General features: G+C 35.2%; 1 protein-coding gene across 5 annotated transcripts in view; it reads right to left on the reverse strand.

The window, feature by feature from the left end:
- EPS15 (epidermal growth factor receptor pathway substrate 15) overlaps window positions 1–19,552 on the reverse strand; it is a 102,093-nt gene that overhangs the window by 444 nt on the left and 82,097 nt on the right. For 3 of the 5 annotated variants that reach the window (XM_088791133.1, XM_074334711.2, XM_019742856.3), the window contains 4 exons: window positions 17,128–17,197; window positions 6,035–6,111; window positions 4,540–4,702; window positions 2,122–2,309 (listed from right to left, as the gene is read on the reverse strand). In XM_088791133.1, coding sequence (XP_088647259.1) covers window positions 2,122–2,309; window positions 4,540–4,702; window positions 6,035–6,111; window positions 17,128–17,197 — 498 coding nt within the window. The remainder of the gene's footprint in view (window positions 1–2,121; window positions 2,310–4,539; window positions 4,703–6,034; window positions 6,112–17,127; window positions 17,198–19,552) is intronic. The other 2 variants (XM_019742857.3, XM_074334710.2) reach the window with 1 other exon arrangement.

The raw sequence follows: 19,552 nt of genomic DNA on the forward strand, positions 1-19,552 counted from the left end.
CTGAAGGACTCTGGAAATAGTTATATTTGTTACTTGTTAAATTTTTTTCCCTGAAAACACATTTAGTGTTACCAGTTATTAAATGTGTTTTAAAAAAATTAATGCAGTTTACAGATAGAAAGTCTATATAAAACTAAACATTAAAACATCATTTTTAAAAAGTATAAATGCTTAAGGTGAACTAGTAGATTTAAAAACGAAAGAGTAGCCTTTTTATCTAATGCAAAACATCTACTACTTCAACTTCGTCTTCACATGATAAATCATTTTCAGCTGAATCCCACTGGTGATTCCCTACCTTATTCTAACCCTTCAGGCACAGAAGAACCATAAAACAAGAAAAATATGCTGATTTTGCTATATATAAAATAAGAGTATTACGTATAGTAAACAAGGTGTGGACCAAATCATTTTTTTAAATTAATTATAGAGATTTTAGCAGGCACTGAGAACTTTTTGACCTAGTCTAAATAAAACCTTAAAAATAGTAATTAGGTGAGGGAAATATTTTTATCCACCCAAAACAGCAATCTTGGTCGATACTAAATAAAAAAATTTACTTGGTTTCAAGTCCTGTCATATAGATGAATATCGTAATAGGATAAAATGAAAGAAATTGTCAGGCATTTTAAAAAACGACAGCTTTTTCCCTAGGGAATTAGAGGGCCTTTTAAACCTTTAATCCTTAACAAATCTTTCATAATGAAAAAAGACATTTTTATGTGAGCTGCTTTATATTATACTATACTGAGAATATGAAATAAGGAAAATGCCTCATTGTTCAAGATTCATTCCAAACAGGTTTTGACTTGCTGAAATAATATTTAAAATAGTAAATGCCACAAACTGCCAGATTATTTTATATCAAAAGGATTACGATCTCCCAAGAAGAGCAATTTTGGATTCTCTGCTTAAAACAACTCAAATCCCATCTAACAAAAGTTAAGTCAGTATAATTCTGACACTCCATTTTCCAATAATCAAGATATTGATTCTTATTCTGCTACTTCACATTCAGAAGAAATTACTGGAATTTAAGAGTCCAGATTCAAAAACTGGGTAGCTCAGATAATTCTGACTCAGTTATATGTAACTAGAAATGGCTGTAGGGATAAAGCACTGGTTGAGTGATCTAATTCTACATTGAGGGAGACATTAGGCAGAGACTAGATCTATTTCCAGAATCATCTCAAGGGCTTAAGGTGCTAAGTATTCCTTTGTTATAGAATAGGCGGTGATAATGAAGGTCATTTTGCCTGAAAAAAAAAAAAATCTGGGAAAATGAAACTTTGTTAGCTACGCTAAGAATTTTTTTTTAAAGCCTTATTGTTATTGGAATATATGTCACTGCTTTATGTCCCTCCAGAGTGATGCCTCCATAGTTGATCATCCCATTTCTGTGATCTTACATAGGCCCTGCCTATGACATTATCACAGCGTCCTTCCTTTGTTTTTACTGGTCTTCCTATTTTAATCAGCTCTGGTAAAATGAAGAGTAAATATGGAAGGCTAATGAGTTAGAGCCCTCCAAAAAATTACAGATTGTTTAACTCTTGGCAATTGTATTGATTTCATAAAATTGACATTTACTTTTTTAAAATGCTACTATATAAAACCAGAGTTTTACTTTCTATTCAAAGAATCCCTGGCCCTATCCTGTCATATAATAGTTGCTGACTGGTTTCCAGAAATTATCAAAGCTTTATACATAAACACACATACACAGTTACAAATGCACAAGCTCATTATTGGTGTTATTCATCCAGTGGGCAGACAGGAAATGACTCTCTAGTGGCCCATCATCCACAACAATTTGCGAAATAGTAACTGTAAGGTTTCATTTATATTGTATACCAAGACAAAGAGAAGAGTTTACAAAACAACTGGTGTATATCACCATTACTAAGACTACTAAAATCATTTGTGCAATGGAATAATTTTAGAACCACCAGAACAGAAACAAACAGATTTTGGTTGGGGGAAGAATAAGGATCACTTTTAAAATGTTGGTAAATTTAGTTGGAATGATGTAAATTTGGCAGATTCCAAAGTAATCTTTAAAAACTCTTCAAACTGCAAATGGAAAGATTTTCCCCCAAACAGCCCATTCACAGTACTTACAGCACTGAAGTTAGCAAAATTGCTTGGGTCAGCCTCTTTTTTGGTAGTGGCAGTAGCAGTAGAAGTGAATGGATCGCAAAACATACCAGGATCTTTTTCTTTGGGGCTATCATTGCCTGGGAAAGGCTGAAATGGATCATTCAGTTTAAAGGGATCGGAAGAATCCAATTTGTTGATGGGTCTTTTCCCTGGATCAAAATCATTACAATTAACTCAACCAGCAAATATGGCAAACACAGACACACAAGTACATGAACATAGGGCACATTAAAGAGCTGCACGTGGGGAGTAGGGGTGAGTGCTCAAAACACATTCTTCATATGGTCGTAAGAGACCACACCAAGTCTCTCCTCAAATTTTTCACACATAACCTCTCAAATACATTCCAGTTCTATGTAGCTAAGTGAAAAAACAGCATAAAGGAAGGGCATGGGCCAGGAATCCTATTTTTGCCCAGAGAGTAAACCTTTTCTTCTCCAAAGAAGCGTGTTCCCAAGAAAACAGAGAGGAAAGGATATAACAGGAGAATGACAAAGAATAAAGACAGAAATGGTCTCTGCTATTATAACCTGAGCCTGATACAGTTATCCACTGATAGCAGTAAGGACAAATGACCTTTGAAAACTGCTAATATTCTTCCTATTTTTCTCTGGCTCTATATACAACACCTGAGAACATGAAATTAAAAATTACCTTGGCAAATCCCACCCACTTTTTCCATCTACAATATATCAAACTGAAGAATAAAGAACGTTTTGAAGCCCAGGGCCTAAATCTCTGTGGTTGCTGATAAACTAATCTTTGACCAAACAACATCACACTTTTGCTCATTAATTCATTACCATTTTCAAACAAGTTCTCAAATTTTAAAGTCTTATACTTATTACTTCTTGAAGAAAAATAAAAATAGATGTCTTCAAATATGTATTTTTCCTAAAATGTGCTAAGCTGGTAATAGCAAACGTAACAACAGATTCTTCCCATCACTGTAACAGCTTACAAAAGATGAGCATATTTCCTATCTCAGTGGATCCTTTCAACAATCATGTGAAGGCAGGCAAAATAAGAATTACTGCCACCATCTAATAGCTCAGACAGCTGAGGCTCAGAAATTACACACTCAAGATCACAGAGCCAGTCAGAGCATACCCAGAATTACAACCCAAACCTTTGAGCTCCCAGTCTAGTGCTCTAACAAATCATCCTTTTCTTGATCTTTCTATAATGATCTGTACTCACTTTGCTGAAGATTCTTAGATTTAGTTAAAGCACTAGTATGTTATTTTACTTAGGACTTAAAAAATAACTTCACTATTGGCATCATACAGGTATAAAAATTAAATAAGCAAATCAACTCTTATTTAACATATTCCAACAACCTTATCCCCTAGCAATATATGACACAAGCTACTTGTCTTTAAAAGATAGAAATCACTTGTTTACCTGATTTTCAACAGATAATTGAGTATTAACAATTGTATATGCATGCAATTTCTTTAAGTCAAAGAAGAAAAAATAACACGCCCAAGAAATACCATTGGGAGGTTATTATGAAAAGGCAAGAGTAGTAATCTGTAACTACTGTGGCTGAAAATTTACTGAGGACTGATATATAATTAAAAGAACATTGAACCAGAGGGGTCTTCTCACATAGTAATAGCCTAGTACCACTACAGCTACTCAGGGGATTGCCTTTTTAGCCACTTCATTAAAAACAAAATTTAAAAAAGCTTTCCTCTGATACGTGCTAAAAATAAAATTTTAAAAATTTAAACAAAAAAAATTAAGAATTTGTTCCTGGACTAATTTTTTTTTTTTTAGAAAATCACTTTTATAAAATAAAGGAGTCTCTAGTGCTCACTTTGGCAGCACATATACTAAAATAAAGGAGTCTCTTATTAAGTGAGGTAAAATATTTTTCAAGAAAAATAATATTTTCTTCTAAATCACTATATTGCTGAAATTTGGATACCCAAAGGCCATATATTCTCACACTGAAGCATCTAAGGAAGACTTCACATTTGGCAAGAAAAAAATAGGACTTCAAATTAATCTTCTCTTTTAGAAATTAATGAAAACACTGAAGTGCAGGAAACTTGTTCAAATGATAATCAATGAGCTTCTAAAAAGCAAGAGACTTCGTCAATACTTTCCTTTTTCCACTTACTACCTCTCTAAAATGATTTAAAAAGAAATTTGCTCTTGCCAGTAAAGTAGTTCACGAGAGTTACACATGCAAGCCTCTTAGGCACATTTCTGTAATTCCATATTGGGGTCAGAACAGATGACAGCAGCAGGCTCCTGCCGCGTTTTTTGACTTGTTTTGTTTAAGGCCCTTTAGTAAGGCCATAATTAAGGTGCACACATACTTTAAGAAAAAGCACTCAGTTGATTTAGAAAAGGTACCAACTCTCATACCAGGTGGTGCTGGGCAGGGTCTTGTTGGAGTTCCGATCTTTGGTGGCAGTGCTGGGGGTACATCTTCACTTTTGACTGATGCTTCCTCAAGCACATTTTTTGTAACGACCACATTGCTGACAGAGCTCGATGTGGCTGAACTAAAAGGATCTTCATTGTTGACCTTTGTTTGAAAAGAAACATTTATATGTGGTTATATATATTATACCAATCAAACTGTACATGGTCATATAGCATTGGGAGGAATGGTCTTCAGTATTATGCAGCTTTATTTATTTCAATTCTGAGAGCACTGACATTTTAACCTTTACATTCAGGGCCAAAAGGCAGACTTTTTTTTTTAAATTGTTCTATATGAGTAGTGATTATAACATCACTACTTATTAAGAGCAACAGATCATACTAAAATAAGCCAACTCTGGATCAAAGGTTTGTCAAGCTTCAGGCAATACAAAACCACCTGAGGCCATTTTAAAGGGACTATGTATCTTCCCTCAAATGAATATCTGATCCAAATGATAAAGAAAAAATGACTCCACACTTCCCAATGCACTTAAATATAGGAAAGATTTAATACTAATGCCAAAGAAAATGGCATCTTGAAAAACATTTAAAGACAACTTGAAAGTCAGTTTTTTAAAGCAAACTGATCCCATGGAATAATAAGTCTTAATGTGGATCTGAAGACCCCGCCTTTCTAATATGTGGAGTAATGAAAGATTCACTTTTCTATAATGAATCAGACACTACAATTTTAGATCTATTTAGGCCAGTGTTTCTCTACAGCAGCATTACTGACATTTTGGGCTAGCAATAATTCTGTGTTGTGGGGGCTGGACAGTAATTTGTAGGGTGTTTAAGAGCATCCCTGGTCTCTAGCAACTAAATATAAAAAGTCCCCCTCCCCAACTGTGAAAACCAAGAATTTCTCTAGAACATTACCAAATGTTTCCTATGGGGGGGGGGGCGAGGGGAAATAATACCCATTTGAGAGCCAATGACATAGACAATTTGACATATACTCTAATTTTACTCTTTTGGCATGAATCAATTCTAGAACTACACTGGGAAATAGGTAGTGGACATACTGCGCTGGATTATGTGTATTAATTATCTTATTACTAACCATAACAGCTTCAGAACAAATAAATCAATTGACCAATGCAGAGAGGATGGAATGAATAACCAGATTTTACAGCTATTGACACAGTCAACAGGCGAAAAATGTAGTTCAATTGGAAGAACTAAAAGACAGAAGACTCTTAAAAATGAAGTTGTTAAGCAAACTTGTCAGTAGAAAATTATAATTACCTGTACCATCACCTATATCTTTATGTATAGAAATATGCCTCCTTGCCTCATTTAATTACATCTTATCTTTCATTTCTATCTTAATCAAGTTGCAATGTCTATGAGAGGGTTATAGACCTGAAAGGACTGCTACTTTGGTAGAAACACGGTATATTTTACCTTCCTACTAATCACTGTGGATTACCTTTGACAATGTGCTGAAGTCAGCAAATCCACCTTCAAATGATTCATTTCCAAAAACAGAAGCAAAGGGGTCTGTGGCTAAAATGAAGAAAGAAAATCAATGCAATAAGACAGAAAGACATCAAATTTTATGTCCTCTTTTGGTTGGTAACATTTCAGACCGAAGAAAAATATCTAATCCCAAATATAAGTTCCTGAATTTCTGACTTAAGTCCACAAAGACAGTGAGCACACTGATATCCCCACAATATAGATGTATTCCTTTGTATAAATCAACTGATGAATATTTTAAGGTCAAAAACAGGTAAACTAACTTTAGGTAAAGCGTTTAGGCTTTGGAATACATGTCAAATAATATAGCTCCCATGCATGTAAACTATTTCTAATAAAGACATCAAGAAGTAAAAAAAAACTAGACTCCATTAATTTCACATTTCACCTTCAAGTCACCTTCAATGGGTCATCCTTCAAGACCTATTTTTTAAAAAATTAAACTTAATGGGGTGACAACTGTTAGTAGTTACATAGGTCTCAAGTGTACAATTCTGTAATACATCATCTATATATCACACTGTGTGTTCACCACCCAGAGTCAATTCTCCTTCCATCACCATATATTTGACCCCCTTTACCCTCTTCTACTATTACCCCCTAACTCCTTACCCTCTGATAATCATTAGACTGCTGTCTGTGTCTATGAGTTTTTGTTTCTTTGTTTGTTTGTCTTGTTCCTTTGTAGCTTTCAGTTTTATATCCCACATGAGTGAAGTCATATGGTTCTCAGCTTTTTCTGTCTGATTTATTTCGCTTAGCATAATATTCTCAAGATCCATCCATATTCATCTTTTCTTATGGCAGAGTAATATTCCATTGTGTATATATACCACATCCTCTTTATCCAATCATCTATCGAAGGACACTTGTTAGCTCCATGTCTTGGCCCCCATAAATAATGCTGTAATGAACATCGGAGTGCATACATCTTTACAGATACATGTTTTCAGATTTTTTGGGTAGATACCCAGGAGAGGGAATGCTGAAGACCCATTTTAAATGCTACCTCATCCACAAAGCTTGGAATAACCTAGGTATCTCTAATTTCCACAGCAAGAAGTGATTTCTTCCTTCTTTGTTGCACGGAGTGCATTCTAGTTTGTGCTATGATTATCGATGATTGCTATATCACCCTTACTAGATTGTAAGGTCCTCAAGAACAGTGCATGAGGCTTATCCAATGAAAAATTAATGGTTAAAAACCACTTCTTAACCATGTATCAAATCCAACAAAATAAGAAGATACAGTTCCTACCCCTGAAAAGCTCAGCCTAGTGACAGACACATAAAAAAATCATAATAAAACAATTTTAAATGAGCTATTAGAGAGGTATGTAAAACCTGTAGTAGGAGTCACTAACTGTCTGGGAAATCAGGAAAGTATCAAAGAAGCCAATACATTTGAACTAGGTCTTTTAAATAAGGAATGGAATTTGCAAAATAGATGAAGGTGGAAGAAAGAAAAGCTATTCCAGGCAGAGGGCACAGTACTTGCAAAAGCAATTATTTAACCACTGTTCCACAGGCATGAGAAATTACCTGTTCCAACACTACGCGGACTAACATCTGCAGCTGGAATGAACTGATCTACTTTGACAGACTTCACCTGTTCAGCCATCAGGGCTACCCAGAGAGTAAAAGAATGTTTATGGGAATTGCTGCTTGATAGAGGAAAGTAGAAAGAAACAAAGGAAGGAGGGGAAAGAGGATTGAAAAAGAGAGAGAAAGACAGAGCAAGCAGAGAGGCACAGAAAAATCCTCCTTGTCCTTCCTCAACTCTTCATCTTTACATCAAATCATGCAAAAAAATTTCTGGCACCAGCATTAATCTCATTTATAATGAAGTGGAAAAAGAACGTACAAGTCAAAATAAAGTATACGTAGAAACTGTGTAAGATGAATTTGCTTTCTTTAGTTTTCTTTCTTAGTCTGCAATGTGTCTATCCACCAGTAGGAAATGCTAAAAAGATCCCAACATAAGGCAAAATATTAAAAATATTTAATGTGCTCCTAGCTCTGTCTTAACTACTACATTTTAGAGGTAGGAGTGGAGTAATTTGTCATTTAATTTTTAAAAACAAATATTTACCTTTATGTTTTTATTTTGAAAGCTTACAATTCTCCTGTTCTGTGGATTAATCTTTTTGCTGGTAAAACACTAAATTTCCTGGTGAAAGAGGATAGGGACACAGGGATGTGAGTAAGGAGGGCAAATATCTTGTGTTTGTAATGTTGGGTACATAATGCCACCTCTCTGAGTCTTGGTGGTTTCCAGATGTTGAGATTTTATGAACAAGTAAACTACCTAAGTAAATACGTTAAGAACCTACATACAATATATACGTAAGTTGCGGGAAAACAGGTTTGCCAATTTGATCATAAGAACTAAAAAAAACAATAGTTGATAATAAACGACTGTTACTATTTAAAAAATAAAAATATTTCATTTCACCAACAAAAGGACTTCAAAAACTAAAAAGAAAACAATCTTAGACTAAAAAGAATCATTTCCAGGAAAAGAGAGTTGGCACACAGACCTGGTTCCCCTCCCCTCCCCTCTTCTTTTCTCTTCTCTTTCTCTCTCTCCACTGTCCCTATTTCACTTGGAACTAACAGAGTATATTATAAGTAACATTAGTCTGCATTTGGAAACCATTAAACTAAAAAGTAGTACTAGTAATAATTATAATAACAGCAACAATAATAGCAGCTACCATTTACTATGATAGGAACGACGATAAATACTTTAACATATATTACTTCATTTAATCTACCCAACAAATCCATGAGGTATAATTATTAACCTTATTTTACAGTTTAGGAAAGGGAGACTAAGAAAACCCAAGGAACTGACGATTTTATCTGAATAAGCTCAGGCAGTTGGACTCAAGTACCCATTCCTAATCATGACAACCCCTCTCTGAACTGTTAATGTTTCTATTCAATTCACAATCTGATGACAATGTAGCAGATTTGAGAACAAATCATTTATTCATTTCTCCAGAAGTCAATTGGTAAGCCTCTGCTGTGTCCCAGAGCTCTGGGGTAGGAGGGTAAGGACACAGTGTAGGATGACTCCCAGGTCTCGGCTTGGGCAACTGAGTAGATGGTAATAGTACTATTAACAGAGATAGGCTATCCAGATGTTTAGTATTGTTTTATATTTCAGAGGGTGCACAACTTTACTTTCAGACATATACCTAGGACATATTAAGTGCAAGACCATCAAATATACACACATGTAATATAAATAATATATATTAAGTAGTAATATATAATATAAATAATAGTAAACATATACACACACATTTGGAGCACAGGACTAATGACTTAGCTTTGTGGTTAACAATATGATCATACGTTAAGAAAGACAATTCTGGAAGTCATATAGATAATGGCTTGGCAGACAAAGAAACTGTAAGCAATTTAATATCATAGTCCACGTAAAACATGCTGAAAGCCCAAACCAAGCTAAGCATAAGGAAGAACAGCCCACTTAGGGGTTAAAACAATAGGACTTGGCAATTCATTGGAGGGGAGGAATGATAGAGAAGCCTAGGATGATTGGCTGAGAGCCAACAATCGTGTGGTTAGTATAAAAAGTAGAATGTAGGAGGAGGTAAAGATTTGTGGGTTTGTTTTTTTTTGTTGTTGTTGTTTATACGACACCTTGAAGAAGAGACCAATTGGGAAAGATGATATTACAATTTTAAGAATTGTTGAGCTTGACACCTAAGGGGAAATATCCAGCAGGTAACTTAACGATACTGGAGGCTCTGGAGAGAGTTCAGAACCAGAGGACTAAATCTGGGAGCTATTAGGAAACAGGATGTAGTTGAAGGCACAGAACTGACACCACCATCAAAGGAAGTGTGTATTGTGAGAGGAGCAGAAGCACCAGGCTAAATACAGAACTAAAAAATAGCCTCTACTCTGCAGTTCTTTCTCCAGGACACTGAGGTTATTCTTTTGCTCCTGTTTTGAACAAAAGGAGACATCTGCCCCAGATGCCCCCTGGAAGCAGGGAACAGAAACCAACGCAGTATATAGGGCAATAGGAAAATCTTTCAGAACATATGAGATCAGCAGTTCTGAAAGTGTGGACCAGGAACCCCAGAGGTCCCCAAGACCCCTTTAGGTCAAAGCTATTTCCAGAATATGAAGATGTTATTTATCATTCTCATTGTGTTGATATTTGCAACAGTGTTATAAAACCAATGGTGGGTAAAACTACTGGTGGGAATCAAGGCAGCAACACCAAACTACTGGTTGGTTGCCATTGCGTTCTTCAGCATCACAAACTTGCAAGGGGAAAATAAAATCCAGCTGCGCCGAAGAATTTCTGTCCATGATGAATCAATAAAAATTATTAGTTTTAATACAAATTAATGGCCCTTAAGTACACATATTTTAAAAATTTTCAATGACAAAATGAGAAATACACATAAGCACTCCTGCTGAGTACCAAAGTATGATGGTTATCTGGAGGAAAAGCATTTGCATGATGGTCTGAGAAACAAGTTGAACTAGCTGCTTTTTTTCATGGAACACCATTTTTATGTGAAATAACTGACAGATAAACAATGGTTATTAAGATTTCGATATTTGGTGACATTTCCTCCAAAATAAACAAAGTGAGTCTGTCACTTTAAGGAAAACAACTGACAGTATTTGTTGAAGCTGATAAAAATTCAAGCTTTCAAATAAAAATTAGAATATTGGAAGTTATATCTGCCTCATAAACTGAACATTATACCAATTATTAAAGTCTCTATTGAGATGGATGGTGATGTTAATAAATGTGCTTTTAGAAATATTTATAATGAAATGGGTCAACATTTGGAAGATAGGCACAAGTCAGTGAATCAGTATTTTCTAAATGATCAATGTATGTTACAAAAATCACATATGGATAAAAGATTCATTCAACATGCAAGATAGACCAATGTATTTTAACATAACAGAGTATGAAAAGTTCATTGATATAGTTTTATACCCATATTGCAACTAACTTTGAAGAAACTAAAATTTGTTGAATTCTGGTACAGTATCAAAGAAGAATATCCACAATTATCTGGAAAGGTTATTAAAATACTCCTCCCTTTTCCAACTACATATCTGAGTGGGCCAGATTTTTTTCATTTCACATGTCAAGCAAACCAACATGGTGCTGCAGACTGAATGCAGAAGTAGACATGAGGATCTAGCTGTCTTCTGTTAAGCCAGACATTTAAAGAGCTTTACAAAAAAATATAAACAATGCTGCTCTTCTCACAATTTTTTTTTTTGGTTTGGAGTTTTCTTTAAAAAAAAGTGTTATTTATGTTCACATGTAATGGGTTTATTATTGTTTTTAAATGAATTTTAAAATTTAAAATTTTTCAGGTTTTAATTTTGAATAAGGTAAATACTGTCAGATATGACCGATATACACAAAAGCTCTTTAAGGGCTCTTATTAACTTTTAAAAGTGTAAAGGGGTCCTGAGACCAAAAAGTTGCTGCACCTGATGATCTCCAAAGTCACTGCTTTTGGTTGCTTCAAATCACCCGCTTCTTTCCTAATTATTATTATTATTATTTTTGTTGTTGTGGGAATAAGAGCCCAGTAAGGTGAAATCTGGAGTTATCTCCCTCAACCCCAAAGAGTCCTTTCATGGAAAAAACCCACATGGTATCTCAACAGATGCAGGAAAAGCATTTGACAAAATTCAACATCCTTTCACGATAAAAACACTGAACAAACTAGGAAAAGAAGGAAACTACTTTAAAATAATAAAGGTCATAAATGAAAAAAAGCCAACATGAAAATCATAATCAGTGGTGAGGGACTGAAAGCTTTTTCTCTAAAATCAGGATACCCACTCTCCAAAACAAGGATGCCCACTTTTACCCCTTTCATTCAACACACAAGTCCTAGCCAGAGCAATGAGGCAAGGAAAAAAAAAATTTTATCTGTTTGTAGATGACATGACCTTACATGTAAGAAATCCTAAAGATTCCACATACTCAAAAAAAAACCTGTTTAGAACCAATGAATTCAGCAAAGTAGTAGGATATAAAATCAATATACAAAAACCAGCAAGATTCGAGCCGGTCCGGTGGGTGGCTCAGGCGGTTAGAGCTCCATACTCCTAACTCCAAAGGCTTCCAGTTCGATTCCCACATGGGTCAGTGGGCTCTCAACCACAAGGTTGCCAGTTCAATTCCTCGAGTCCCACAAGAGATGGTGGGCAGCACCCCCTGCAACTAAGATTGAACACAGCACCTTGAGCTGAGCTGCCACTGAGCTCCTGGATGGCTCAGTTGGTTGGAGCGCATCCTCTCAACCACAAGGTTGCCGGTTCGACTTCCGCAAGGGATGGTGGGCTGTGCCCCCTTGCAACTAGCAACAGTAACTGGACCTGGAGCTGAGCTGCGCCCTCCACAACTAAGACTGAAAGGACAACAACTTGAAGCTGAACGGCACACTCCACAACTAAGATTGAAAGGACAACAACCCGACATGGAAAAAAGTCCTGGAAGTACACACTGTTCCCCTTCCCCAATAAAATCTTTAAAAAACAAAACAAAAAACCAGCAAGATTCTATATACTAACAAAGAACAATCTGAAAAGGAAATTGAGAAAACAATTTAATTTACAGTAGCATCAAAAACAATAAAATATTTAGGAATTAACTAAGGAGGGCTTGTACACTGACAACTATAAAACATTCTGAAAGTAAATAAGATACAAATAAGTGGAAAGACAGCTCACGTTCATGGATTGGAAGACTTAGTATTGTTGAGATGTTAATACTATCCAAAGCAATCTACAGATTCAATGCAATCCCTATCAAAATTCTAAAGACTTTTTTTTGCACAAATAGAAAATTCATTCTAAAATTCATATAGAATCTCAAGGGACCAAAATAGCCAAAACAATCTTGCAAAAGAATGACAAAGTTACAGGTCTCCAACTTACTGATTTCAAAACTTATTACAAAGCTACAGTAATCGAAACAGTGTGGTATTTAGACCACTGTACAGAATAAAGCACCCAGAAATAAACTCTTGCATATACAGTCAAATTATTTTCTACAAGGATGCCAAACCACTCAATGGGGAAAGGACAAGTCCTTTCAACAGATGATGTTGGGAAAACTGGATAGCTACATGAAAAAGAATGAAGTTGGACCCTTAACCTTACAACATATCGAAAAATTAACTGGTGGGAATATAAAATGGTATAGCTACTATAGAAAACAGTATGGTGGTTTCTCAAAAAATGAAAAATAGAATTACCATATTGATCCAGCAATTCCACTTGTGGTTATATACACAAAAGAACTGAAACCAGGGACTTGAACAGATATTTGTATACTAATACGAATAGCAGCATTATTTACAATAGCCAAAATGTGGAAGCAATTCAAGTGTCTACTGATGGATGCATGGATTAAAAAAAAATGTGGTGTAGACAAACAATAAAATATTATTCAGTCTTGAAAAGGAAATTCTGATATACGCTATAATATGGATGAACCTTGAGGTCATTATGCTAAGCAAAATAAGCCAGTCACAAAAAGATAAATACTACTGTTTCCCCCAAAATAAAGCCTGGCCGGACAATCAGCTCTAATGCGTCTTTTGGAGCAAAAATTAATATGAGACCCGGTATCACATCATATCATATCATATCATACCCGGACTTATATTAATTTTTGCTCCAAAAGATGCATTAGAGCTGATTGTCCGGCTAGGTCTTACTTTCAGGGAAACACGGTATATGACTCCACTTATATGAGGTACCCAGAACAGTCAAATTCATAAATACAAAAAGTAAATGGTAGCTGACAGGGCTTGGTAGGAGGAGGTAATGGGGAATTCTTATTTACTGAGTACAGAGTTCCAGTTTTGGAAGACGAAAAAAATTCTGGAGATGGATGTGATGGTTGCACAATAATGTGAATATACTTAATACCACTGAACTGTATACTTAAAATGGTAAATTTTATGTTATGTATATTTTATCACAATATTAAAAAACCCACGTATCAGAATAAAATAAGCAATACTTTCCCCCCAACCCCCCAAGGATTTTCATCCACTGGGCTCTTATCATGCTCTATGAGGACAGTAATTGATTCATCCATTCCTTCAGTAACATTATGTGCCCAGGCATGGTGTAAGGTTCTTGGGATACATCAGTGAATACAAAGATCCAAGTTCCTGTGGAACTTAAAATCTAGTGGGAAGAAGAGGAGACAGATAAAAAACAAAGAAATTTATATAGTATGCTGGAAAGTAATCAGCCATAATGAAAGAAGGAAGAGTAGAGAACAGTAAGAGGGGAGTGCTGGTACTTGTAAATGTTAAACAGGGTGGCCAGAATAAGCCTCACTGAGAACGCAACATTTTGCCAAAGATTTGTTAGGGGTAAGGAAGGTCATCATGTGGATGTCTGGAGAAAGGTCATCCTAGGAACAGGGACCAGTTAAGGGCCAAGGGCCCACGGAACACTAGCTTGTGTTTAAGCAACAGCACAGAAGCCAGTGTGGCTGGAACAGGATGAGTAAAGGGAATTACGATTAAGAGATATTGTTAGAAAGGTATAGGCCATTGTAAGGCTTTTATTGGATGTAATTTGAAAGTAAAGACAGTAAGATTTCCTGACAGACTAGGGAGAGAGTAAGAGAAAGAGGAACCAAGGATGATTCTAAGGTTTTAGGTCTCAGGAATGTTACAGATGAAATTACCATGAATTAAGTAAGATAGGGAAAAGGCTTCAAGAGAAGCAGGTTTTGGAAGGAAGATTAGGTGTTCGGTGTTATTAGACATATTGTGTTAGATGTATCTCTCAGATATTTAAGTGGCAATGTCAATAGTAGCTGGATATATGAGTCTAGAGTTCAGGTAAAAAGATGTGGCTAGAGATATAAATCAGCATATAGATAATATGTGAATCCATGAAACCAGATGAGATCCCCAAGGTAGTACAGATAGAGAAGAAAAGAGGTCTGAAGTCTAGGACCTAGAGCAACACAACATAAAGAAGTTGGTGAAAAGAGGAAGAATCAGCAAAGGAGACAGAAGGAATGACCAGAGGTCAGTGGAAAGCCAGAGACCTCAGGTGGACCGAGAATGTGGGTCCATCTATGACCACTTCTTTAACCTTTTGAAATGGCTTTACGTGGGAGAATTAAGTGAGACCAAGTATGCAAAAATGGCTAGCACCTGGAGTGCTGGAACTATGCAAGTATGCAATAAATGGTATCCTTATTATTATGATTAATAATAAATCTTAGCCCCCTCCCCGGCTATTATAGTCACAGGAAATGAAATGGAATTGAAAGAGAAGACCAACATAAGGCAATAGAAATCTTCTACAGGAAGACTGCAATCTACCACTTTGGACTTTACCTGACTATTCCTCTATAAATAAGCTAAATCTTGTTTTCTACATATCTGCTTTTTACATTCCTCCTTCCTTCTATTCATGTTGGAAGTTAATTTTCAACCTGAAAATAAATAATGCACACTGCTAACTCTCATCTTTCCTTGAACTGCCCCGTATGTCCTACCTATATTCCTTGCTCATGTTACTCCCTTTGCTTTACATACTCTCTTTCCATACTTATTAAAAACTCTAGCCCACACTGTCAAGGCATACCACAAAAGCCACCTTCTGCTTTAAAATCATTCATGATTTACCCTAAATGGCGGTGATCTTCCCTTTCCTTTAAATTTTTGCCGTTTTAATGAACTCTCATGGTAACATTCCTTAGGGTGCACAATCGAGAGTTAATTAAAAATGTATTAACCTTTCATTTTATTTTCCTACGTTGTCCTTTCTAACCATATAATATTCCTAGCAATGTATAATTCATCAGTCCAATAATGAGTCTAAAAAAGCACATGTATTTTAAAAAGATACAATTTAACCACTGTTGCTACAATAAGCCTTTTAGAAATCTTATTTGCTGTCATTCTAAATTTAAATCAACACCCAGCACTACATTAAATCTTGTTTTCTACATATCTGCTTTTTACATTCCTCCTTCCTTCTATTCATGTTGGAAGTTAATTTTCAACCTGAAAATAAATAATGCACACTGCTAAATCTCATCTTGTTATAATTTGTACAATACAAGAAATTCAAATTGTGAAGGCATTCCTACTAATCTTTCTCTATGCCGATAATTCTCAATTTGTCACAATCAACAAATTTGTGTACTGAATAACTCACCTTATTTTCATCTGGAAAAATAAGGCATCCCATTTTCAGCATGATATTGAAGTATTTACTTCTTTGAGTCTACTTCCCTCTAATTCCCTGCTCTCCTACATAATAACTGGTCTGTTTGTTTAATTTTTTAAATGAATAGTGAGAAAGAAGCAGAGTTACTTAGTTAAAAAAGCTTTTAGACTCTGTCAGAATTAGGTTTGAATCCTAGTTTCACCTGGTTCAAATCTAGTAAACTGTATAATCTTGATTAACTTAATTAATGCTCTGGTCCTCAGTTTCCTGATCTTGATAATGAGACTATTACTTAAAAGGTTATTTAAAAGATAAATGGAAAATAAAGCATGAAAACTGGATGCTAGAATAACATTTAACTTTTCTCTGTATTATTAACAGAATCCATCTACTATTTGTAAAGCTATTATTACCTATTGAAAGCCACTAACTTTTAAATTTAGGCCAACATCCATAGCCAATGCTGACTTTGAAACTGCCAAGCAACACTGCTTTTATAAAGGAAAACAAAATTATTGGTTTACTGACATTGGCTAGAGTACATATTTTTGTGATATTTTAACATGAACAATAAATGAGATAATGACTAATAAGAAAAGTAGAAAGTGATACAGAAACACTTGTCATTATTATTGGTAGACTACAATTGGCTAGAACTATGCAATGATTTTAAAGCCATACTTAAGTAAATAGGACAAACACGTTTGGAGACCAAACAAACAAACAAATAAATAAATAAGTAAAGCTTAAAGAAAAAGGTAATGTTTACTGTTCAAAGAAATTGATAGATTATTTCCTTACCCGCATCACTAGCTGCAACAACAACTGTTCCACCAGGAGCAAATGGATCATTGTGTGTCAATGTTTCTACCTAAACAAAATACACAAAACCATGATTGAGAGGCAGCATTTCATAGTTGAAACCTCACTGCCATATCCAAGAAAATATTCTTTACAGACTCTAAATTCATTAAGGAACACAAGGCATTAGGAACAAATGTTATCCCCTCCTGATTTGCAATCTTACTAAATTGAAATGGCACATATCATTTCTGACCTTTTATTGTGAAATACAACATTCATTCATCAAAGTGTATGAAACACATGTACAGTTTAATAAACAAGTGTCAAGCGAACACATGTGATCACCTCCCAAGAAACTGCCAGCACCTTAGAAGTCTTCATGCGCTCCTCTCCAATCACAATCCCATCTCTCCTCTGTAGAGGTAACTATTATCTTGACTTTGGTGGCATTTTTTTCTTTCCTTCAAAATTTTGCTACTTGTATAGATGCACACTATTTTAACTTTCTTTTTTGAAATAATTTTAGATTTCTAGAACATTTGTAAAGATAGTACAGAGTTGCCATATTTCCTTCACCCAGCTTCCTCTAATGTTAATATTTCATATAATCATAGTACAGCTATTAAAACTAAGGAATTTTTACTGGTACAAAAATATCCAGCATACTATTCTAACTCATAAATAATCTAGTACTTCAGAAAATGCTAGATTTCCATTTTCTAAGTGTCATCTAAAAATAATTTTAGCATTCTTCCCCTTGGAGGAAACATGTGCTTGTGAATGGGGGGGCTGGGGTGGGGAAGATAGATATAGATATACAGTTTTCTGCAAAAAGGTCCTCTTATTTTCAAATAAGCCATGTAAAAATCTGGATCAAGTGGCAAGGGTGAGTGGCTACAAAGAGTAAGGACTTTACCAGAAGCCAGAGATTCCTGCTCTTGAACTGTCTTCCTACTTCAGTTTTTAATCATAGTTAAACAAATTGTATATTTAGGAAGACAATTGAACTTTCTCTTTCTGGTATCAAGCTCTTTTTAAGAGGTTTGGCAGACAAGGGAAAGGGGTGTGAAAGGAGTTTTGGAATATTTATCTCCTACTCTGACTAATGGCTATCAATGTCATCAATGTCATCTATTTCTAATCATCAAGAAATTAGATATTATAACTGAATGTCAAAGGATAACGCAGCACTCAATTTGTAAATTTCCAAGTGAAACAAATGTATTTGAAAAGAGAAAAGTAATGTTAACTGGGACTTAAAGAAATAATACTAATGAAGTTTTTGGAACTGAAAATGATAGTACTTATTTTAACTGATGCCAATGACATTACAAAACTCGCTCACTAGCTTATACCCTAATTTTATCTGCTGAATGAGTAAACAGCAATCAAAGAAAAAAAGTTAAGCTGGTCTGTAGAGCAAAGTAACTTCCCATGGTTCCTAATATAATAGTGAAAATACCAGTGTAAGAGAAAGTCACTGACATGATAATGTAAGTCAACAACTTTTATTGCTTCTTCTTTTGACTTTGAGGGAAGGAAAAACTAACAGGCCTGGTTTTTAATAACAGCTTGCAAGTTTTATGTACCATTATAGACAAAAATACAAAAAGCATGCCTATTCCTTCATCGTACACTGTGCAACCTCCCTAAAAGGCCCCTGGGAGAGGAAGGGGAACAAGATGGAGTGTGCAGCCCATGATGGAATCAGTGGCCACAAAACTCTCTTAACGTTCAATTATGACCAGTCTGATAATTAGGCAATTTAGTACACAAAGGCAATATTTGTAACTAAAATTCAGATGGTATGATTTTATAAAATTAATGTTCTAAAATCCTCCTACAAGGTCACCTAACATACCACCGAAGTTCTCTCCCCTTTGACAGAATGACTTAGCACCTACACAGTGCTACCACGAGCTCAGAAAGCAGGGAATGGCAGTTGTTTTGTTTTTTAAAATTACGTCCCTTTGAGAGCAGAAACCAGCCTTGAGGGAACAGGACTTTCAGGGAGAGATTCATGTCTGGAGGCATAATCAGAAGGCTGTTTTACAAAATAAAGGAAGATCACAAAAATGTGAGGTTTTGGAGCTAGCGAGAAATAAGTTTTAACCTTACACTATCGCGGTAAGGACTTTAGATTTTGGTCAGATAGACCAGGTTTGAATTCTGTTCTATCTAACCAGGGTTTGAATTTAGTTCTGTCATTTACTAACTTACTACCACTTAACCTCTCTAAGCCTCATATACTTTATCTTAAAAATGAGGATAACAATATGAGTCTCATAGGATTATAGTGAAGATTAAATGGGGTAACACGTGAAAAGAACTTAGCACCATGCCTGGCACATAGAAGAGATTCGATAAACATAGCTATTATTGTATTGCCGATTTGTTTTTATGTTTTGTTTTTCATGGAGAA

This window comes from Rhinolophus sinicus, chromosome 14 (assembly GCF_057876585.1).
Source record: "Rhinolophus sinicus isolate RSI-liver-muscle chromosome 14, RSI-T2T, whole genome shotgun sequence".
Taxonomy (NCBI): Eukaryota; Metazoa; Chordata; class Mammalia; order Chiroptera; family Rhinolophidae; genus Rhinolophus; species Rhinolophus sinicus.